The 24,956-nt window shown below is 37.6% G+C and overlaps 1 protein-coding gene across 5 annotated transcripts in view; it reads left to right on the top strand.

The window, feature by feature from the left end:
* The window catches only part of LOC116052522 (ecto-NOX disulfide-thiol exchanger 2-like), a 189,264-nt gene that overhangs the window by 150,260 nt on the left and 14,048 nt on the right, over positions 1-24,956 (top strand). For all 5 annotated transcript variants that reach the window (XM_036001397.1, XM_031303288.2, XM_036001396.1 and 2 more), the window contains 6 exons: positions 182-415; positions 3,606-3,818; positions 8,907-9,013; positions 13,378-13,498; positions 17,424-17,611; positions 24,522-24,662. In XM_036001397.1, coding sequence (XP_035857290.1) covers positions 182-415; positions 3,606-3,818; positions 8,907-9,013; positions 13,378-13,498; positions 17,424-17,611; positions 24,522-24,662 — 1,004 coding nt within the window. The remainder of the gene's footprint in view (positions 1-181; positions 416-3,605; positions 3,819-8,906; positions 9,014-13,377; positions 13,499-17,423; positions 17,612-24,521; positions 24,663-24,956) is intronic.

The raw sequence follows: 24,956 nt of genomic DNA, 5'->3' as shown, positions 1-24,956 counted from the left end.
TCTGAATCCGAGTAGGTGTTGATAAAAATGTATATGTCACCCCCGTTGCCACACTCATCCAATCAATAAAATGTCTCAGCTATCTTCCATGTCCTGTTTTCTCTCTCTATCTCTACAGTACATCTTTTCCCCAGACCTCAACTTTGCCTAGTTCTCTAAAAACCTCTCTTCCTCTCCACAGGTTACCGTATTCGTTTGGGCTCCAGCACAGACAAAAAAGACTCCGGCCGTCTCCACGTGGACTTTGCCCAGGCCAGAGACGACCTCTATGAGTGGGAGTGTCGCCAGCGCATGTTGGCCAGAGAGGAGAGGCACCGGCGCAAGGTAGAGGAGGATCGCCTCCGGCCGCCCTCCCCTCCTCCCATCGTCCACTACTCAGAGCACGAGTGCAGCCAGCTGGGAGACAAGATCAAAGGTTGGTCAATGGTAGACAAACATATCAGTCAGTCAATCTAGATCAATTAAGAGGGTGAATGTTATAAATATCATACCTGATAAACATTAGCATGTTTGCATTATCATTGTAAGCACGTTAGGATGCAAAGATCACCATTTAGCTCAAAGCGCTGCTGTGCCTATGTACAGACTCACAGAGCCACTAGCATGGCTGTAGACTCTGTCTACACAGAAAGTGTTTTAGCCGTGTTTTTTCAGTATCTGTCTCATGCACATCTGACGGAACAGTTCAGGCTTCTGTTTTAAACAATCCAGCTGTCTAAACCCATCTGTTTTCTTCTTATTATGTGTCTAACAACAGTGATTGTGTATTGGGCTGTGTAGAGCGCTGCCAAAATGCAGATGACCTACACTCAATACTGTGGATGAATGCATCTTGTGTAGATGGAGCATATTGTTTAATCAACTAATCAATTAAGCTATAATTGAAGTAACTTAAATATTAACACTTAATATTTACCAGTTCAAAATGTAACCTGGTGCAGAACATTCAAATATAGACTATAAATGAAGGGATGAAAATGTGTTGATTCTAACTTTATTTAGATCCAGCAGAGACAGTAATCTAAACACACATCACATTATATTCAGTGTTCCTTTTAGTGTCTGCAGACTTTTTATCATTTGAGTGTCTTACACTTCTGCATCCTACTGAGAATTTAAAGTGACTTGATACCTTTTAATCATATTCCTTGACTGCAAGGAGCTGTACTTTAAGTTGAAATATTGAAATGCCTTGTGTGGTTGAGTATAGTTTCCATCAGTGTTTGGAGCACATTTACGTAGAGGGTGGGCTGAAGGGGCTTCTGGGATGTGAGAATAACTTGTTGAACCATTTAAATTCTTAATGTAATCAAACATCTGTGACAAGATATTCCTTGTTGATCCCCAGTGACATTTCTGTTCTCCTTACCCTCCCCTTTTTACTGTAATATTAAAGTGAGGAAAGCACTTTACCTAAAATAGCTCAAGAGCTCCACTAGATCCAGTGTTGATAATGTTTTGGTGGGTAGATTTCTTGCCTTTTTATTCATATCTGCTAATTGACCACTTAACAACCACCATTGATGAGATGAGAACCACCATTCTCATCTATATGTCTTTTTTATTTTTGAAGGAAAGGTCAATGCTTGTCATTTTCTAGTCATTGGACCAACTGTTATGTGATTGTTCCATTAACATTTTGGAATCTGAATAAAGAAAAAAGCATGGCAGAACAAAATTAATTGAGAAAAGTCAGTGGATGATTTCACAGGAAAATTATATTTTTGCTGAAATGCAGCACCATTTACTGGGATGTTTCACAGATTTAGTCTTTTTCTTACAGCTGTTCACCGAGCTTCTTTGGGGTTGTTTAGTCAATGGCACACGCAGCAATATAGTATCTCGTAAAATTGTTTTGTTCTGGATCGTTTTCTGCAAGTTTATTGTCACTCACTATCCCATCTCTTTCTTGTCAGAATAGCTCTGACTTATGTATAAAGAGAAACATGTTGAGAAACAATGAAGCAAGTTTTCTAATGGGGTATTTATTTTGGATAAACCAAGGTAATACATCATTAATTTGTGTATTTATACTCAGGTAATGCCTTAGCTTAAGGCCCATTAAGTGCAAATCTAAATCTATGTGGCCTCTGGCCATTGTCAGTGTTCAAATGCCACTACTATTCCTCCAGATTGTCTATTAATAATACCGCTGCAGGGAGCCATGTATTATGAGACTAGAGTCTGCCTATAAACAAAAACGAACACCTCAGGGATTCATGAGATAACACCTTGATTCAATATCTATTGCTGTGATAGATCATCATTCATGCACGCCGTCTGTGTGTGTGTGTGTGTGTGTGTGTGTGTGTGTGTGTGTGTGTGTGTGTGTTTGTGTTTGTGTATGTGTGACATAAAGAAATTGAGAGCATCTGCAGAACCTGGCTGAAATAAATATAAACCTCCCCAGCTGCTCAATCTGTAAAGATGCTAAGTAATGTTTATGTGTACATGATGCATTTGCACCCCTCTTTGTGTGTGTGTGTGTGTGTGTGTGTGTGTGTGTGTGTGTGTGTGTGTGTGTGTGTGTGTGTGTGTGTATGTGTGTGTGTGTGTTGTGGAGGTCTAAGGCATTGTGTTGTATACTGACATCTGTCTGTGGGAGCATATTGTCTCCAATGCTCCTCTGACTTGTAAGCAGCCCAGCAGAGGACAGGACAACCACAGTGGAATAACAACAATAGAAATCAATAAAGTATCCTGACATCATCTGATTATTCACCAGACAAAGAAGGAATACTGCTAAACAACCTGAGCTTTGTAAACAGAAGCTAAACCTGTGCTCAACATTTCTGTAGACATTTGGCAAGGGTTGTTTACCAAAGATATTTATAGGAAAGACAGGAGCTGATTGATTTCACCCTGACACTGTTCTTCTTATTTAACCTCCCGATCTTTTATGTTCAGTGTATAGATGTGATATTTTTTTCTCCTCGATCTTTATTTAATCCGCTCTGTTCCTTTTATCCCGAAATGACAGCAAGTTCTTGAAGTTATTTTCATCTCATCATCTTCATGTCCTCATTCTTTTTTCCCAAACACTCCTGCGTGCGACCTGGAGACAACCCAGCATACAACACGAATAGATGTTGTCAAGACAGCTTGTACAGACATGAAAATAACACACAAACATTAATTAAACTAAATGTCAGCAGCTGAGATGATTTTTGCTACTTGCCTTCTTTTGTGAAATAATTTTGTTGTGCGTACATTGTGAAATATGTTCCTTATTCGGGTTGTTGTTAAACTTGTTACCTCCTGCATGTCTCTGATCATCAAATGGTTCCAGAGTAAATTTGGCCAGGCAGCTTTTGCTCTTTACTTCTGTCCCTTTCTGACCAGACTAAACTTTAGTTTAGTTAGTTGGCAGGGGCTGTTTTGTTATTGTACTTCTGTACCGCTTTTGTTTTTTTCTCTTTTCCACACTTTTTTACTTTCTTCTTTCCTTCTATCTTGGTCAAATGACAGAGTTTGTGAAGGCAGCACTTTATATATAGACTCGTTTCCCTTTCACTATTGCCCAGATGTCAATATACTGAGGGAAATGGTTTAATATTGACCCAGACTCTTGCTCTCTCCACCTCGTCTCCTCCCTTCTTCACCAGATGACAATAAGTTTCCTGAAGCAGTGCGTGTGCTCTCGACATGGCTGGAACGAGGTGAAGTCAACCGCAGGAACGCCAACAACTTCTACTCCATGATCCAGTCATCCAACAGCCACATCCGCCGGCTGATGAGCGAGAAGCGTCAGCATGAGAAGGAGGTGGAGGAGGCCAAAGACAAGTTCAAGACCGCAATGGCCACCATATTGACTCAATGTGAGTCCTCTCACACAGTGCATGCATATGTAGTTTCAGGATAGCATAGGTCAGAAGCTTCATGTTTATCGTACAGTTCATTTACCATACTTGTTATATACCTTTGTAGAACATGTATTCTCAAATGTTTTTAACTTTTCACATATTTAAATGTAACGCAGCATAGACACAACAATGCAACTCATATTCACATTCTCTTCTGCGGCTCCCACACACATTTACCAGCAAACAATTCATTTTCTTTAAACAAAAAAAAAGCATTATCTTAAGTTTTCTTTGTAAACCTTATAAAACACTATTAATAAACAAAATTTTGAAAAAAGATATCATGAAAACAGCGGTACATATACAGTATTTTATGAATAATATAGATACTGTATTTATAAAAAATATATATAAAAGACAGATGAATATAAACACACCATAACATGACATTTGGATAAAGTGATTTTTAAGAAGTGATTTCAAAGTCCCACATATTTTTGTTTAAATCAATCTAAAACTCACAGTTCAGTGTCCAGTTAAGAAGGCAACAATGGTTGTTTGGGGTGAATAGTTTCACAGCGATATTTATTACTCGGCAGGAGACCGGTTGTCTAGCTGAGTCATGAGTACTGGGAGTTCTAATTTTCTAATTAAAGCACCCAAAATGTGTTAAAAAAAAAAGAGCAAATAATTTAAAATCGCAAAAAGAACCTAATTTCTGTCCCTCAACAGGAGATGCAATTATTGCACAACTATTGCAACCATTTGATATTTCTGTATCTCCAATCTAACTCCAGAAATATGACTTGCTTGCTATGAACCGTTTGTACTCTATATTTAGAAATGTTGCTTTTGTTCCTACTTGACTCGTGATGAAGGCAAAATTGTGTCTTATCATAGAAACAGAAAATTACCAGTGGGTTTACAGGTTAAGGAACATGTGGGCTGATGGAGTGTGTCCCATTCAATCACACATACATGCACTCGGTAACCAATTTATCCTATGTCACAGCCCCCGGAGAATAGCGCACCGTTCTACAGAATTTACCATTCAGTTATTGCTATACCTGGGTAACAGATGCAATCGACCACACTGCGCTGCAGTAATTCCCATGACACTCTGCAGTCTGCCGTTTTATCACAGGTCACCGCTCTGTACACGGCATATCAAATACCCAGCGAGAAATACCATGACATAAATACACTGTAACCCACACATACACTTACCAACATACTCTCTCTCTCTCTCTCTCTCTCTCTCTCTCTCTCTCTCTCTCTCTCTCACACACACACACACACACACACACACACTCACACAAACACAAAGCAAGCAATAGTTTACATTAATGATAATACAATACTATTTTTTTTTTGCAGGACATATGTTCCAGGACAAACTGGTAAAGGCTTACTAAGACAAAAATAAACTTGAGGCAAATTCTATTCCTTCTGATGACGTAAGATAAATTGTTGCTACTGTTGCTATCTCCAGCCATAGCAAAGGTATACTGGCGGTTTATGACCATTACAGACTAGAGAAATAATATTTAGCAATGAATCATTCATTTCTTAAAGACAGTGCTTACATAGCCTGTTTCTAGATTTCCAAACCTGACTTTACGTGTCAGATTTATTCAGCGATTCATTTAGGTCAGGTGTTGTGGCCACTGACAGCTGTTTGTTTTAGTAGGCAGGATTAAGAATAGGGGCGTCATCTTCCTAGATAGCTAGATAGCTCTTTTTCTCTCTGTCAGTCTCCTTCACTCTTTTTCTTCCTGTGTTTCTCTTTCATTAAAGGACATCCACATCCAACACAATAATCCATACAAACACTTATTTCTATGCATGAGTTTTTCTTTCACTCGCCGTAGTTCCAGCCATGCAAATGCCAACACTGAGATTGGTCTCCCATGAGGCATTGTTGTATTCACCACACCTGTGAACAAAAGACATCCATATTTACCAGGCTCTGCTTTTGTCAAAGGCTGACATCCAAAGACACATTATCATTTTCACATTATCACTTCTGTCACCTTGAATAGAATTACCTTTATCGAAAAGCTCTTGACATTGTCGCTGTTTTAAATTTTTTTTAATTAGTCAATTTATTGATCAGCTTTGAAAATGTGACATAGCCATGGCACAACCAAAAAGCAGCCACATCCAGTAAACAACAGGGGTTGCATACTATTGTTTAATTTACTGAATATATTCATACCCTGTGTAGCGGTCATTGCACCCTGTGTTGCAGAGACTTGCTTTGTGCAGATGTTGCATACCTTCCTTAGAATGTGTTATGGACCACCTACATCACACAATCTTAACAGGTGGGCTGAGTTGGATTCACATTATTACTTGGTTACAGCATTTTCTGCCCCAAAATCACAGCAGGCAAACATTATCCATCAAAGGAGTTCTATATATTGGCACCACTATTAGGCTGTCCCAGACCTGTCACTGCTTCTGAGGCATTCCTCCATTTGATAAAGTGCTGACTTCCTATTTTGCACCTTTTCTGCTAACTGGTCAGGGAATACGAGACCTTATGGTTGTGTCCCTGTAAGCAGGGAAAATGAAACACCTGACCAGAAGTATTACTACTACCACAGGCTGTGTCGTGGCCTTAACCGCAGCTAGTTTCTGACATGTCTTGCTAAGCTTGACTGCCTTCTATCAAAAACATTGGGGAGGTCTCCTGTGTGCTTCTCTCTCACCAGAGGGATTGTTTGACAATTCAGTGCATCCAGAGAGGAGTAGGAAAAGCCCAGTTAAAGCATCCTCTTCCTCTGTTGTCTGTTTTCCACCCATCTTTCTGCTGTGGAAGAAAGGGTGCTCTGTGTTGGGCCACCAAGACCAAGGCATAGCTCACCAGTAGGGTCAGGTGCTAGTACTGTATAAATACACTGGGATTCTGCAATTTATTTAATTTGTTGCAGTTGGAATTTTGTTTATTTTGCCAAAGTTTTGGCCACTTAAGTTCTCAAATGAAAATGTTTTAATTGATGTCTTCTCCAGCTGACATAGTGTTTGCTAGCCTCTTAACAACTAGCCAAGAGTCATAGTAAAGTAGTTTTGTCAATTGTAATTTATAAAAATGGACCATTTTCCTGAGCAAATCCTCCTTGTGTTCTCTTACCCTACTTGCTAATTCATTTGTTGGGGATTAGTTCCAGGCTTTGTACATATTGTATGTACTCAGCAATTGATTAGTCTGTCCTTGTACATAAAAAATATCCTAGGATTTGTTGATTAAATGAAAGCATTTAAAACTTGTATTTTAACTTGATTCAAACATTGGTTTATGTTGCTTCTAAAGCTTAACAACCTCCTATCATTTTCATTTTGTTTTCAGCTGGCTGCAGACACAGATATCCTCATGCTGTCAAAACATGTAAAATAGACAATATTATTGTAAAAATGCAGTAATATTAATACTGTACTGGTCCACCATTTCCCATTGACCAATGAAACTGAATTAATCCAGGAATAAATGTATTATTAATACTTTATAACATGTCTGAAGGAGGACTTTAAATGTCCACGCCCATGTCTTACGACATGATTCGTCCGTCTGATCTGAGATACATTGTCTCCTTTGAGCAAACAACAATCGATGTGGGCTCTAATGCACATTTGCCTCTGTGAGTATTGTTACAGTGAAGAGATGACTTGATGATGATGATACTTCACATGGCTCCCAGCTGCAATATCATTTAATATTTGGCTGGTAAACATTTAGTACATTGTGTCCTCAATCTCAAATGACTCTCAAAATTAGAACAAGATTTCCTAAAAACCCTGTTGCTTTGTTTCACACAGAGAATTTTGCTACTTTGGTTACAAGTTTTCTCCTTTGCCTTAGGGAAGATAAGTAACATGTGTTTTGTTGTTCTTTTAATTTGCTTTTGAGTCAACCTACCATCTGCAAGTGCGAGAAACTCTATGTATCTAATGTAATTTGTCTTTAAAGAACAACATTCTTGTTCGAATTTCAGTCTCTCTTTAGACTATAGAACTGCAAATTCAGACTGATACAAAATGTAAAATACAGTTTCGGGGCCAGTAGATGCTACTAATGTTTTCATTGATGGTCTCATCAAGTTCCAGTACACAGTGTTTAGAAATGAGCGTGGAAATGATTTGGTAATGCTTCAAACAATACAGTATATCCCAGTGTATGGTTCATCATCTGAAACATTCTCTTCCAATAAAACAGTTTCAATTTCAAGGACTACTATAGGGATCTTTCATGGGCCCTATTATTAGAACCAATTTCTCAAGAAAACAATAATTTCTGTGTTTCCAATAATCACACAATTTTTAAGATAAGTGCAGAAATCTGTTGGACAGAGTATTAATTATCGGTGTGCGCAGGCCAGTTGTTGGGGAGAATTGGATGTCTTTATGTCTGAAGAAGGTACGGAACCACAACACAGTGATACATGTTTGCTTCTCTTCTCCTTGCAATGATACTTCACTCGTCTATGAATTATATAACATTAAACTTTGAAGAACCGAAGAATCCTGCACAGGGTTTCTTCACAGTCAAGAGTTCTTGATCATATGCACCAATGTGTGAATTTTGCTGTAATAATATCAAAAGCACAAACAACAGTTTCTGATTTTATGCGATGACATGTGGTCTTTATTGATGGTTTCAAGTAAGTTTAAAATCACTACTATTACTACTATTAGTACTTAAATTAGTTTGAATAAATAAATAAATAATGACAACGTATTGTCAATTTTTGACACAGGTTTAAAACATATACATGTAGATACTGTGGACATACAGTTAATTATTCCCCAGCTTTTTTGTTTTTAGTTTAGTTTATTTTGAACATGTTAAACAAAATAAAAAAAAAATAAAAAGATAAATAGGATCTTTTTATTTCAGTACAGGCAAACAAACAAAAACTAAATCCTCAGCAAACAAATCTTTCAAAATTGTTGTAAATGATTTAAATAAAGATTCCCATGTTCAAAAAGGAGTAGAAAGAAGTTTAAAAAAACTGACCAGCTGACTTTATTGTTTCTCTTTCGCTCTTTCTTTCTCTTTCTTTTGCCCTTTCTCTGCATCTACACATTTCCTCCTCACAACAGTTGAAAAGATTGTGTCTGTATTCCACGCTGCTTCCAAACAAAAGGCATGGGACCATTTCTCCAAAGCTCAGCGGAAGAACCTGGACATGTGGCGCACGCAGGTTGAGGTTGGTATTTCAATTTTCCTTCATTTTTTACATTTGTATATATATATATATATATACAAATGTAAATATATATATATATAAACTAGCTTAAAAATCTGAAAAGGTAAAGGTTTTACACAAAAGTTCATTATCAACCATTGTTTATTCTAGAGCTGCAAAGAATAATCCATTTATTTTATTTATTAATTTATTTAGATTAATCAGTTGGAATCTTTTTTTTTTTTTATGAAAAACAAATAAAGATTCTCTGATTCCAGCTTCTTAAATGTGAATATTTTGTGAATGTTTTCCTTTAATAGAGGTGAGACAACAGCACACTTAAGAGAAGCAGGGAAAATGCCAGGCTGCAGAGAGCAATTAATAATACTTTCTATAGAATTTATAAAGCAATGAAAGACCGATTTAAACAGTTTGGTAGGGATGGAATCAAAAGAACAAGTGCTAGACTTTAGGCGCTGAATTACTTCCTCTAGGTCTTTGAAGACAGGTGAGAAAGTTGACATTGAGCTTGTGACAGTAAATTCCGGTAAGGGTGGAGCTGGGCTAGATTGATTGCTGCAATAGATTGTTATATTATCTCTAATATGAGACAGTTTATATTGGGAAAAGACAGCTAATTTAGTTGTTGAGAGGAGCTCGTAAGGAATCGATTTAGAGGGCTTTGTCAATTGAAGAGAATAGAAATGAGAAGGTGCAAACTCCAGACAACAAGTAGTAAGTGCAAGTACATTAGCTTTAAATAAGCAAAACTACAAAGAGCCATATGAAGGTGCAGCTTCAAGAAATATATATATATATATATATATATATATATATATATATAAACAAAAACAAAGATATATATATATATATATATATATATATATATATATAAACAAAAACAAAGATATATATATATATATAAACAAAAACAAAGATATATATATATATATATATTTGTTTTTGTTTTTTTATCCGAGGTGCAGTCGGAAGAGATGTGTTTTTAGCCTCACTAGAGCGTGCGCCCATATACAGAGGCTCAGTCCTTGACGCAGCAGCCGCGGGCTCTCCTCTCTCGCGCTCTCTCCCCTTTCCTGTCTAAAGCGGTCCTGTCAGAAAATAAAGGCCTAAAAATGCCAAAAAATTATCTTCAAGGCTTAATGTGGCTGATTGGACCTCTTCCCTTGTGGGTGTGGTTAGACTGATTGATTGACATCTTCCTGAGTCTACTGTAAGGAGCCCTGATAGGGCAGGACAAATAAGAAGAAAGAATTTGTGACGAAAACGATGAAAAAAAAACCCGTCAAAAACACCGGAAGCAAGCGTCAAATACTTTGGAAAAAAGGCAACAAAGCGTAAAAAAAAGCGATAACAATTTGGTAAAAGTGACCAGAACGTTGGAAAAAAAACTTTCAAAAAAGCGACTAAAACATTGAGATAGAGACAATAAAAGTGTTATATATATACTATATATATATATATATATATATATATATATATATATATATATATATATTATGGCATGCCATTTAGGAAATTATATATATATTAACATGTGACCTGGATCAGGATATCTCATATGGATAGGAAAGATGTAAGGTAACGAAAGGTGTAAATTAAATCACATCGCATTGCAGGCATAATCAAGCTAACGAGAACATTTATTAATAACAGGTGTAAACTGAAAGGCCCCATGATCAGATAACATTATCCAGATAACAGACTGCATGTTAATACCAGGTATAGGTTGCTTTGATGCCTCTCTGCTGCTTTAAACTGTGTCACCATTTGCTGCCTGCTGTCATGTACAGTATGGATAGACCACATTTTTGCATGTTTTGATTGGCCCAGAAATGAGGTTATCCAATCGTAATTTTTTCAGAAACTGACAAGGCTTTGTTTTTTTTGCATTATTATTTACTGTCAGACAAATGCCACGTCAATTATGGTGAAGATTTGTGTTTAATGGAGCCTGTGTTGTATTTAATAGAGAGTGCAGCATTAGGCGTAGATCTGATGGGGGAGGTTTTGATCTGCTAAAAGTCTCTTAATGCCTGAGTGTAGAAAGTGTTGAGTAAGGGGTGTAATCAACAACCAGATAATCAACAACCTGATATATCACACAAACACACACACACACACACACACACACATACAGTTTCATGCACTCACAGAAACACTGCGTATACTGTGTTATATCCACAGACAGAAAATGCACGTCATTGCAAATGAAGCTTGTAGTATCAAAAAGAGAATAGCATTTATTCTGCTTGGTCCTCTGCAGAACTATGAAAATGCTAATACGTTTCCAGAAATAGATCTATGACATTAACAAGCATTCAGAACCGCTGCTGGGAGCTGTCCACATTAGAGTGTTGATACATTAATCACACTTTCCACTTTAACCCACGAATATTGATTTGCTGTTAGGCGGAGCACCATGCCTCTACATATTGTTGTTAACTACCCAGTGTAACGACAGTAACCTTTGCATCAGAGGTTTAAGAGTGCAGGGTGAGTGTATGTTCAGATCCCCATGTTTGTTACCACTGCTGTTGAAAAGCCTCTCGTGTTCAACATAAGTGTAAATGAGCTCCTGAATTATTCTCAGTGCCTCAGTCAGCCTGGGTGTTGTTTCCATCACTGTATCTGTAATAAGACAAACTGCTTCACCATCTGGACATCAGACAGACTGCAGCAAACTACAGCTCTAACTCTATCGCAATCTCATGGATGACACAATTTATACTTGATGTTTTTTTAGTTGCCTAAATTTAAGCAAATCAAAATCCAAAATCCAATCTTAAATGCTGACTTTTGCATTTAGCCCAAGTGAGCCTAAGTGAGACCATCCTCCTAGGAAAAAAGGCAGAATCAGTAGTTTTAGCAAATCCATAGAAACAACATATGTTTAAGTTCAATTTCAAGGGACAAGCCCTCCAATGGCCGTAGGAATTATAACTCTTTTCCATCTGAAGCAAAGGAGGAAGTTGTGTGACATTGTAATAGGTCCACAGATGGAGAACTTTAATATGGCAGACCGCTGTTCGTCTCCTGTCTCTTATCTACAGTAAATGTGTTTTTTTAACCATAAACCCGGTTGTAGTTATGTTCAAATGGTTATTATTGTACCCATAACAATGAAGGTCCCCTGATCTTAACAAAATAGTTATTTCAACAGCAATTGTTTCATTCTTTAACATTTTCACTGTTTTAAATGCCACACACACTCTTTAAAATAGGTATGCATATTTTCAAATGGATGATATTATTTTGAAAACATTTGTACATTTGGTGAATTAATCATTAAGTTGGTGGTTTTCAATGCATTAAGTCTTAATGCATTGAAAACCATGGGGAATCAGTTTTTCGTTTGAGTGTAGAGGCTTCTGCTGCGGAGGAAATCATCTACACACACAAAATGTCACGTCCCTTCCTGCTCTCACTAAGGTGAAGCCTGTTATGTCACTTGAGGGACACCAGTTTTCCCTCGCCTTTGACATGGCACAGGAAATTGAAGTGGACAAATTGAAAAGATGTTTTAGGAATACAAATGTAAAGCTGTAACCACTATTGCAGTTATTGCATGTTTTTTTTTTGTGTTGTTATTCTACCCTTGCGTTTGCTCAGAAAATGTCTGATTGTAATGTTTCTTTCAGTAGTTGTATGTCATGTATGTAACAAACAGACATTACAAAGGTTGTTTTTTATAATGTTTTATTCATACTACTATGAAGTATTCTAGTATGGCATTTGAGGGGGTTCTTGGTGTAAACAACAAGATGTCAGATTATAGTCCTTTTTAATCTTTAGTTCTTTAACATGCTCAATAGCCTGTTGTTAATCCTGTTGTCTTTTATCTGTTTTATACTTTCACACTGCATTAATAAGGGAAAAAAGGCCTTGTGTCCTCCAATGTGATAATAGAACACATTGGAGCTGTGTGTGTGTGTGTGTGTGTGTGTGTGTGTGTGTGTGTGTGTGTGTGTGTGTGTGTGTGTGTGTGTGTGTGTGTGTGTGTGTGTGTGTCTGTGTTTTTACCAGGCAATAATAGTCAAATAATAAGAGGTCAACAGGACCATATGATCTCTCTGCAGGTCAAACTGTACCAGGTTTACTGTGTCCAGAGTCAACGTTGAAGTATTTTCACATTATTTCAAATGATTTTATCATGATCTACTGAATAAACACTGCAGGCTTTCATCATTTTTTTACTCCTTGGTAGCTCAAATGCGAGTTCCAGGGGATGGCACATTTCACTGTTGTCTGAAAAACGCAGCATAAGCGTGTATGCGTGTAGGATGCTATCATCATGGCTGTGTGATTTTGCATTGGTTTGCAGTTTATTGCAGATATTTACTTGCTTCTGTTTTTGTGTTTTGCAGAAGATTAGAAACATGCACAACGAGCAGCTGATAGGCATCAGGGGAGAAGAGGAGATGGAGATGTCTGACGATGACATGGAGGATTCCACCGGTACCAACAGCAAAGACTTTGAGGACTCAGGTAAAAAATAATTGGGCTGACACTAAACAGTGTACAGGTGCTAAATGATGCCGGTACTTTGCCACAAAGGATACTGTCGCACACTATGGGTTCTGGCTAAAAGTTGAGAATAATATGCACAACAACAAAAACTTGGATACACAGAATTGCAGCAAAAATAACTGTTTCTGGTTGATTAGAGATGGCAAAAAAACTGCTCACACAACAGAATTAGTTTGGCTGCTGTGGATACATTGGCCAATCATTTAATCGGCCTCAGCTGCATTTCAAGTTTTTTGCTGTGGACAAAAATGGCCTGGTAAATGGAGGTAAATGAAGGTAAATGTTTGACACACACCATCATTTCATTCTCCTCTCTGGAGCACAGTATTGGTCTCTTGCAATTTTTCAATGTGTAAAGTAAAGTAAGTAATGCCAGGTAATGTAGGAAATCACAAATAACTGTTTGTCACAAAAGAGCCCCTGGAAAACACAAAAAAATCATTGAATCTAAAATCACACACAAACACAGATATATATATATATATATATATATATATATATATATATATATATATATATATATATATAGTCATATAGAGAGAGAGAGAGAGAGAGAGAGAGAGAGAGAGAGAGAGAGAGAGAGAATCTGAGCCTGCATTACCTCTGGGAAGATCCTGTAATCTCATATTAGAAATACAATAAGAGATTTAAAAAAAAGCTGTGCAGAAACAGGAAATAGAGCTAATCTTTGGAAATCTCTTTTGTGAAAGAAAGTAGCACCCTTAAGGCTCCATATTGGGATTATTATTACTGCAGTGACTCTGCACTGATGAATCTGATATGAGACCAACAAAAACAAAAAAAGTGAAATAACACTACTACTGAAGCTTCCTTTAATGAAAATATTTCACATTGGGGGTGAATTTGATAAATGATGTAGCTGGGTGTACAGTATAGTAAACAAGGTGCACACATAAGCACAGGAAGCTGAAAAAGAAATCTCAGATGTCAAGGGTTTTCTGTCACAGCACAGAGATTAACGGGGAAATAAACTATTATTCCCCCAGCGTGGAGCGTATGTGTGTGCATGCATGCCTACAGGTACATGTGTTTGTCAGTGTTGATAACATTCAGAGCAGGGGACATTTGACAGAATCTGGCTAAACTGTTGACTTTCTTTGGGCAGCAAGTTAATAACACTTGATAATCAATACTCTCTTCACCCCATCTCTGCCTCAGTGAATACTGCTGGGAGAAAGCACACATTTACACCAAGCTGGGGTCTCCATATCCATCTTTATGTTATCAAAAATTGGTAATTTAATTATGTTTCCAAACATAGCTTGAGAAGAATAAAAATTAAATGAAAGTATTTCTGTACAAAAAAAAACGTGTCCACCATTCACCCCATTCACACACACATTCATACACTGGTGGCCAAGGCTGCCATACCATGTGCCACCTGCTCATCAGCTAAATATGCAATCATGCACATTCACACAACGATGGAACAGCCAATAGGAGCAATTATCGCAGACCTTCCGATTGGTAGACGACAGCTCGACCTCCTGAGCCACAGCTCCCCATATATATATATATCAATATAAGAGTATCAAACACTGATATCTTAATGTGATCCACATGTTAATCATACAGGTGAAATTAAACACAATTCAGGATATTGTTACCGTCTAATCTACATCATCATTTCAGCACCATTCTGGATGAAATATTAGACATCCCATTATTGGGTGTCTTTCTGATTTATTTGACTGACAGTCATTGCAACAGCAGGCTCACATTGAAAATAATTTGATTAATAACAGGGAGTGTGAATGATGTTCTAACATCTCTCTCCACACCATTTCAATCAAGTAATGAGCTATGGAAGTGTAGATTTTACTGTTCAATTTATTGCAGTGCTGAAAGAAAGAATAAACCTCATTCACACAACCTTTCTCAAATTGTCTTTGTGTCACTTTTGTTCTGGTGGAAATTGCCCTCAGAATAGCTTAAGGTTCATGGAATATGCATTTATCTGTTAATGAATTCATGTAGATCTTCGCTGATTTTGATTCACGCCCTGACAAACCCACAGGTGGTCTGCAGATTTAAGAGCTGTTTGAAAACAGAAAATAAAAATTATTAGAAAGTAGAAAAACCTTAATATGTAAAAGCATTGTAAAAATGTTACTGATGCTGTTATTGGCATCAACGATAAAATCATACCATACTATGTAAGAAGATAAAAAGCAGTCTGACTTAAAGTTACCTTCCGGGATGAAATGTAAAAAGTGCACAGGTCGACATCTCTCGAGCTATATGCGATATGGATGAATAGATTCTGGGAAAGACTGTGTTGTCACCAGGCAGTTGATTTGATTAAAGCAGCAGATGGAAAGCTCAGACTGTTGCTAATGTAATAGTGTTGTTTCAAACCGTAGCTCCCGAAAAAGCTTCAATGCACCATTATACTCCATCAGAACTTCTAATCAGACAATTAAACAGCTTCAGAAACCCCCAATATCCCCATACAGTATATAAGCAGTTTTTCCTTCCCACACCTCATACAAGCTAGTTCTTTCTGAGCATAACCCTGCCCTAATAGCTACCATGTCCACGTTAAAAAGTGATATTTATCTTACCAATATGTGGCAATGTCTCCTATGTGGCGATGCTTCCGGAAAGGACTGCTCCACCCCCAAACAAAAGACCACACCCACTTCAACCCATCATTTCATTGGCTACAGATATGTCTGGTGATATTATTTTTTTAAATTAACTTGCTTTTTTTAAAAGGGCCAGTGTGAGGTCCAAAAATGTAGTTTGTTGCCTGAGGACAACGTTATGCAGTAAAAGGGTTAACTTCCATTCAGTCAGAGGGTAAGGTCACCAATGCAACATGCATCTTGAAATAATAGATATTAAAAGATTGCCTGAAGCAGACTTGATTATTAATAGTTTAGTAGCCAGAAATGATTAAGGGTAAGCTATTCTAATTTACACATTAGAACCTCCAAATTGTCTGAGCCAACCCTTTACCTATTGTAGAATATTATTCTGGAGTGTGCATCATATTAGACTTTAAGGCTGTGTTGTGAGTGTACTGAAAAAATCTTATTTGGGGCATTTATTAAAATAGCATTAATATAGCTGTGGATTTCAGATCAAAATCAATAATTCGGCTTTGTTCTGCTTTCAGTCACACTACGGTCAGTGTGATTTAAATTTCTTCCGGAAATTCAGGAAAAAAATGAACAGGAAAAAGGAAAATCCTATTGAAGTCAAAAGCCTGTTTAGAGATAAAAGGCATTTTTCAAAAGGGATTGTATTTTAGTGCCTGCATGGGAACATGTCTTAAACGCTCATACTCTGCATTTGGTTCACAAATGTAAAAGGAGGAGGATGATTCTTTGTCTAAAAGTCTCCGGGGGTTCTTCTTTTCCTGTTATTGAGATTAAACAGAATTAATTTTGCGGCAGCGTTTTGAAAAATGTCGTGGTACTTTTTTAATGCTTCTGTATGAGGTAAAAGAATAAAGACATATGATAATGTTATTTACAGTATTGAGTCGGTGGAAATGTGTGTATTATGTAAGGTTGACAGATGCTTCAATTTGGCTTTTACCAGTGGACTATTTGTGAAATTAAATCTCACATTTCACAGAAGTCAGGTATATTTTTTTAGTGAAATTACTGTCATTTATGCGTATATAACTAGAGTTTGGAATTTCAAGAATCAGTTACAGAATCAAGAAACGGTAATCGGCTTTTGTTTAAACAACGGAAATGTGTTTGCATTTCTTGTTGATGCCGGAATTGGAAACCTAGGGCGAGAGAACCATAGCGTTTGGCATTTAGACAGAAACTAGACTGAATAAATCCTTTCCATATGCCGGCTAATAATGTGTCATTGTGTGTTTGTGTACCGAATGAATCTGTAGGTGTTTCCCAAGCAGAAGCCTTGAAGGAGGAGAACGACTCTCTGCGCTGCCAGCTGGACGCCTACAGGAACGAGGTGGAGCTGCTAAAACAGGAACAAGGCAAGAACCAACCAATCAGCAGTGAGGAGGACAACACACACTCTCAGCAGCTCAGCTTCCTGCAGCAGGCTCTGCAAGGCATGCAGAAGGTAATGTCTACTGTAGTATAGACACATACTGTACGATGATGCCTCATACATCAGGAAGAAGTTAGGAAAAAACAACAATGAATGCAGAGACATAAAGATAATGCAAATCTGCCTCTAAAATAATTGGGTCTGCTATGATAAAACTGCTACTTAAAGAAGTAGACTTCTCTCGAGTTTGTATTACATCATATCATCTCAGTAGATGGATCCTGTGATTCAAGTTTAGACCACTAAACAGATGACTTCAGTCATTTGTTTTGACACATGCGATACCATTTAAAATGAGCAGTATATTATTGGGTAATATGAAACCAAATAGAATAAATGTCAGTATCTTAAACAAAATCAAAATATTCATAACCTCTACGCTGCAAGAAATATCCACCTGAACAAGCAGTTTAGTATTGTCGTTGAGTCTTTTTTTCTTGAAATCCCTCAAATACCATTTGTTTCCCGTGTAGCATTTTCTGTTTTAAGATATTTTTTTTTGCTACCAGAATAATAAGAGCTCACCCGACTATCATTGAATTGCATTGAAAACAGGTGAAATGTCCTTACTCACTCATACTTGAAAATGATTTCCTTATCAGGAAAAGTAGAAGCAAAACAAAAGCCCAATGTCAGTCACACAAGAGGTACCTCGACAGGACTTCAGCACGAGTTTAATGTTTATTGCTGTTAAAGCAGCTTTAATTTTAGCATTCCTGTAATGTCCTTGATATTGCAAACTCAAAGGGAGTGACTTTTTTTTTTTTAAATGTAAGTCACAGCAGCTTTGGCTTATCACAGCTGATAGTAATCAGGGATTCAATCAAAGATCAGACTATTTCACGGCTCAGAGAAATTGCAGGTCATCTTCAGGGCTGTGACATAGCAAAATTACCTGAATTTACATAAACAAGGCAATCGTTTGAGAAGTCCATGTTTATCTATTTTGTTGCGTTTGTCAATGAGCAGTAAAACTAGTATTAAAGCAGTTAACATTAAGAAGAAAACGACCTCTTGAAGCTTTCTGTCCAGCAGTGGGAAGGATGTATCTGTTACGGAAAAGTTTAGATTAGATTAACCTGAAAAATGTTCCCTTTGCAGGCAGTTCTAAAGTTAAGTTAGTCAAGTTGGATATCAAAGATTTCACTGGTCAGAATTGAAGTAACAGAAGGCAACTAAACTTGTAACATTGTGATGCCCCCACTGTGTTTCTGTTAACTTTGTGTTTTTGCAAGGAACCTCTCAGGCAAGTGGAGTATTTGTGCTAATGGTACACACTTGGCTTGGCTGGTTAAAGGCCCTGCATACCCACACGGGCGTTTTCGCTTATTCTGTCTGACTAGACCTCAGCTCAGGTAGATACAGGGCTGAGGTATGCACGCCATGTACCAATTAGGATGATAAAGGCGTTAATTTTCCTGACTCCTGCCCTAACAGATGCAACAACAAGAGAGTGAGACAACAGTCTGTACACACCCACACAGTCATGAGATGCTAAGCTCTGATCAGGTAGATTAAGTAAAAGAAAGCACCTGTGTGGGTGGAAAATTACTGTGTAGGAGCCTTAAGGCTGGTACAGAACGTTAAAGATTTAGGGATTTAAGATGAGTTTAAATCCACATTGTCCAAAACATGCCATGTAGGTTCCGAAATTTGATTGCTCAGTTTTTAGAATGTGGTGTTAATTGTTGCCGTTAATTGTCTAGTTCCAGTTTCTTCAACGTGTGCTTTTCTCTGTTTTATATCAACTGATTCGGTTGGAACAAACTGTTGGTTTTATTTTGTCATAAAGTATGTTAGTACATTCAATATCTTTTTAACTTTAAACTGTTATTTGGACAAAACAAGGCATTTGAATATGTTGGCTTGGGATCTTGGAGATTGTGATGGGTATTTTGAGACAAAATTAGTTTAATAATTGAGAAAATAATTATCAGATCAATTGATAATAAAAGCAATTCTTATATGCAGCCCTAGTGTTGATGCATGCTTGATTTTGCCTCTGTATGTGTTGTTTTTATTTTTTAGCTAGCATTTTATACATTTCATAACTCCCACAACACTAATATATCCCGGCCTCCCCGTGCTTATAGCTACATTTATGCTTTCATTTTAAGGTGCGATCTGTAATATTGCTTAATTAGTATAGTTAATTGTTATATTAGTCTGTACAATGCAACTTTCTGCTGTATTGCTTCGTTTTCTTTACTGTAGTTGAATTTGAGGGAAAGTACATATTGCTTCTTTAATACTAAATTTTTTTCAGCATTATCTGATCCAATGTTTGGTAGCTGCAGGCATGTGTTTGTGGACGGGTTGGGATGTGACGTGTTGTTGTTTGATTGAACAATAGAGTTTGGCATTTAGACAGAAATTAGTGGTTAAAATGATAGAAAAGAAAGGTATCCTAGGGACCAGCATTGAGAACCACAGCTTTAGGCTATATTTAATAGAATATTACCCTCAGGAACATTTAGTAATCCACATTACAAAGGCGGAAATCCACTTTTCTGATCACCTGCTGTGTTGTCAAATAACCCCAGCTTGCAGTTCTTCCTTAAGTGTAGAGATGTCATAGAAAATATTGTTTTCAAGGCAGCAGAGGAGCTTTTCTGAACTTCCATCTCGTTTGACAAAGTGCTGTAATCGCCTTTATGAAATTTGTCTCGTAAATGAAAACATCAACATGGATAATTTGAACATTTTGCTCCTGAAATTGTTATTGTTCCTTCAAAAGCCTGAAGTATTATCAGCAGATGCATGCATCCTGTAGGAGAGAGTTGATGTCCACCTTGAAACCTAATAAACATTTTTATTGTCTGCTTGAGCCTTTTTCCACACATGACAAAATTTCCCATTTCTTTATCTAAATGATGCCAAACGCAAAAACATTTTAAAGATTACATTTCCCTATGAAAGGTTGACTGTTGTTTTTCCAATGCTACACATTTCCACATACATGTTCATACACATCGGCAAGCTGCACAGTGCGAACACAATCTTCTGTTCATCATGTGGAGATTTGCCTCTGGTGCTTGCCAATAGTCTAATCAGCACCAAGTCTTAATTATTACAAATTATGCACTAGTTCTGCAGTCAGTGTTTTGAGTCAAGCCTCTAAATTAATGTTCTGCTTTTGGGCTTACATCTAATAATGTGTTAAGTGGTAACCTCTTTCGATCAGGTTCACCCCACGCTTTAATTTACAAGTCACTCTTCTGCATGAAGGAAATGTTAATGTAAGATATAAACACGCCACTTGATAAGATGTTTGTTTGGATTATGATCTGACCTCAGCAGCCAGAGGCCTGTACTACGAATCAAGATCAACATGTCCAGGATTTCTTTCAGTTATCCGGCTTCACCAAACCTAACAACGTGGCCCCGCATAACCTGTATCACGACGCTGGTTAACAACTAGTTCAATCAACCCAGGGCTTCCCAATCCAGCGGCGCGCGCGTTCACATAAAAGAGGCGGTGTTTGCGCACCACGACCAATCGCAAACACCTACCAGAGCCGCATATTTTACATAAGAAGAGCAAACTATAATTCTACATAAATATGAAGAACACAGACACGGTTTTACAGGGAAAATGCAGGAAGGAAAGCTGGCAAAAAAAAGCCGACGCTGTTTTGCGTAAATCACAACGCTTATCCTATCAATATCACTTCCAGTGGTGTAGTCTACGTGATAGCTCCAGGATGTCTATATACCCACTTAAAAATGTCCAATGACACGTAACATACTTTCAATTATATTTTTGATAGATTTTGAATTGTTATTCGTGCTTTTTTCTAAGGTAGCCTATTTTTTTTTGCATAAAAGTGTATCGGAATGCAGGAAATGAAGTCGTTGATGCTTAAAACTTCCCTGGGGGAGGACACCCAGACCCCCCACTATGATATGCCCCCCTCCTCCCCAAAGGCAGATTCTGGCCAATATACAGTACAGTACACCCACTATAATAGCCTACATTAGACTACACTGGTCACTTCCCCATCAGTCAGGCACAAGATATGACCATAATTACACTTTTGCTTTCCATGAACTGGGTTGTCGGTCTCTCAATGTTTTAACTTTTCTGAGCGCACCTCTCTCTCTCTCCGCCCACCAAGCTCCAGCTGAAGAACGGTGACGCGGTTATCAGTCGAGTATTGATTGGTCAGTAGGCGGTGCTTTCACACCGGTTGATCTCTAATCTCCAACATAACCTGCTCCCGACCAGGTTAGGCGTTCAGGATAAGTTACCACGGCGATTGAACCCGATAGCAACTAATCCACCTTCGTAGTACAGAAAACCCTGGGTTGAACCTGAAGTTAGCTCGTTAGCACCAAATCTCGCTTCGTAGTACAGGCCTCTGGTGTCACTGCAATGTATGCAAATGATTGTCCTTATTGAGAAAATATCCTCCCATTGGATATAAGGACTCAATTTCATCTGACGCTAAAGACACAATATATCTTAATCTTAATATGTCATCAGGTGTGTGTTGTTACCTGCATTCTGTCTGCATCATGATAGGAAATTGGATAAGTAGTTGGGCAGGGTTGACAACATCAAATGTCAGCTTCTGTTCTTCAGTTCACAAACACGTGCTGCACACATTACATTTACACCAACCTGAGATTCAGGCTGCGCAATCAACAAAATCACAAGGTTCAATTAATATTCCAGTTACAACATGTGCTGTTACATTAGATAGATAGATAGATAGATAGATAGATAGATAGATAGATAGATAGATAGATAGATACTTTATTGATCCCCAAGGGGAAATTCAAGGTCCCAGTAGCTTAAAGACATCACACACAACATACACATACATCATAAACAGGATGATAAAATAACAAATCCACATGAATAGTATGGACAATAAAAGAAAAAGATACTAAATAAAAAATCCACATGAATGTACTAAGGGATGTATAAGCATGAGACGCTTGCAGTGACAGGGCAGGGACTGACCCTGTGATTCAGTATGCATGGTAAGGTGCTCTATGAGAGTGTATCATGGTGGTAGTGCAAATAAGTCCAATAGTGCAAGGATAAAGTCTAGAGACCAGCATTAAATATGGACAATATAAGAGAATAATGTAGACAGTAATATAAAAACTATAGCAGTGCAAGGATAAAGTTTTAAAAAAGACAGCATTAAATATGGGCATTATAAGGGAATAAAGTAGACCGTAGGATAAACACAAATCAACAGTCAATATTAGAGGTTTGAAGTAATAGGGGTACAGTCATTGTTCAAGTATTAAGTTAGACCTCAGTCCATATTACACATTAACATGCAAAGTGCAATATGTTCCTTTACCTGATAAAATTTCCAAATACAGACGTTAATACCAGGTTTTAAACTGATTACATCTGGCTCATTTTATATTTCCAGTTTCTGCTTGTTAGCCAGTCATCCTGTTATCATATATTACTAATATGTACAGTAATATATTCTGTATGAATTAGTCAAATCAAATTGTTTGTTCAGATAACTTAGCTGATACTTCTCAAGCTACAAAGGGTTTCATGTGACACAGAAACCTACATTTCAAAAGAAACCTGCCTTAAGAGATTGTTCAAATTAACTTCAGATGATGTGAGACTTGATCATTTTAATATGTAAAGGACTTTGGAACTCCCTCAGTGCATGAGTTGTGCAATGTATATACAGTATATATAAACTTTTTTTTTTTTGCATTGCCTTCCCTTTTTCAATACTGGTACTTTCACCAGTTTTTACTTGACCACCATCATTGTGCCAGATATGATTACTAGATTTGTACTATTTGCCAACCACCTGTCTACTTATCTGTACTGCAAAGTGTATACCACAATATATTTTTAATACTTGGTATGAATGATGTCTCAGATATGTGGATGAGCTCATTATGTGCAGGTCTGACTAGCTGAATCTCTCCCCGGCTTCCTGTCTCCAGACCGGTGCTCAGTCTTAACCCCACTTGACACACACTGCACAGCACCACTGTAACTGATGAATTGTTCAGCATCACATTAAAGCAGCCATATTATGCTCATTTTCAGGTTCATATTGTATTTTAAGGTTGTACCAGAATAGGTTTACATGGTTTAATTTTCAAAAACACCATATTTTTGTTGTACTGCAGTGCTCTCTCTCACTGCTGCAGATCCTCTTTTCACCTGGTCTCTGTTTTAGCTACAGAGTGAGACCTCTTTTCTTCTTCTTCTTCTGTACTATCTTTGATTGCACTGCACATGCCCAGTAGCTCAGATGTAGATCATGTCAGCTAGCTAGCTCCATAGACAGTAAAAGAAAGGCTGTTTCTACAACTTCGGTCAGTTACAAGGCAGGATTAGCTGGGAGACTTCTAAATGAGGGCGCACATGTAAGTAGTTCTTTTGTAGATTATGGTGAACTTGTGTGTGTTGTAGCAGTGCTTTGCTATTGAGAACGAGGTAGCGTGCTAGCGTTAGCATGCTAGCGTTAGCATGCTAGCGTTAGCATTAGCATGCTAACGCTACGAGCTAATGGTTGCGGTTAGCCTGCTCGTTTCGGCTTGTGACGTCACAAGCCGTACCGATTTGGAACAGCTCACCCAGAGACTGAAGGCAGGACACATTCAGAAACTGTATCTCACTCTAAACAGCATGGGTGGATTTTTTGCAAAGTTTGTATGTGTGTGGAAGCACCAGAGACACAAAAGAACACCCCAAATCCCAGAAAAAGTGATTTTTTCATAATATGGGCACTTTAAATAAAGAAGCTGATGAGGGAGTGCTTATTTTGAATTTCTCCCAAGGGATTTTACCTTTTGATTCTCTGGAGTTAATGTTGGGACCCTGCATCAGATTAACTTATCTGTCAAAGATCAGCAGTTGTGAAACGTGGCTAACATGAACATTAATGGCTAACCAATTTTTTTTCTTCTTTATGTTAAGCAACTGCTGAGAATGAAGGATGAGTTGAAGGAGCGAGAGGCAGAGCTTGAGAAGAGTATAGAGGAAAAACACCAGCTGAAGAACCAAATCCATGACCTCAAGTCAGGACTGCACAACCTGAAGACCACACACACACTACAGGTCAGAATAAAACAAACACACACACACGCACACACACACACACACACACACACACACACACACACACACACTCGTTAAGTCCAGGGAAACGTGTTTATGTTTGGGTAAATGGTAATTATTTTATAATAATTTATTTGATTTTATAATTATTTGATTTTATAATTGTTAAAAAACAAACGGGCCTCATTTGTGCTTTAGTTTGAAAGAATTTACTTTATAATGAGTGTCAGTACATGACGAATGTTGCATATTGGTAAAATTATTCAACACACCACAGGCTTCATTTTAGTGAAG

This window comes from Sander lucioperca, chromosome 1 (assembly GCF_008315115.2).
Source record: "Sander lucioperca isolate FBNREF2018 chromosome 1, SLUC_FBN_1.2, whole genome shotgun sequence".
Classification (NCBI taxonomy): domain Eukaryota; kingdom Metazoa; phylum Chordata; class Actinopteri; order Perciformes; family Percidae; genus Sander; species Sander lucioperca.
The sequence above is the reverse complement of the archived record's forward strand: the minus strand, read 5'-3'. Positions and strand labels throughout refer to the sequence as shown.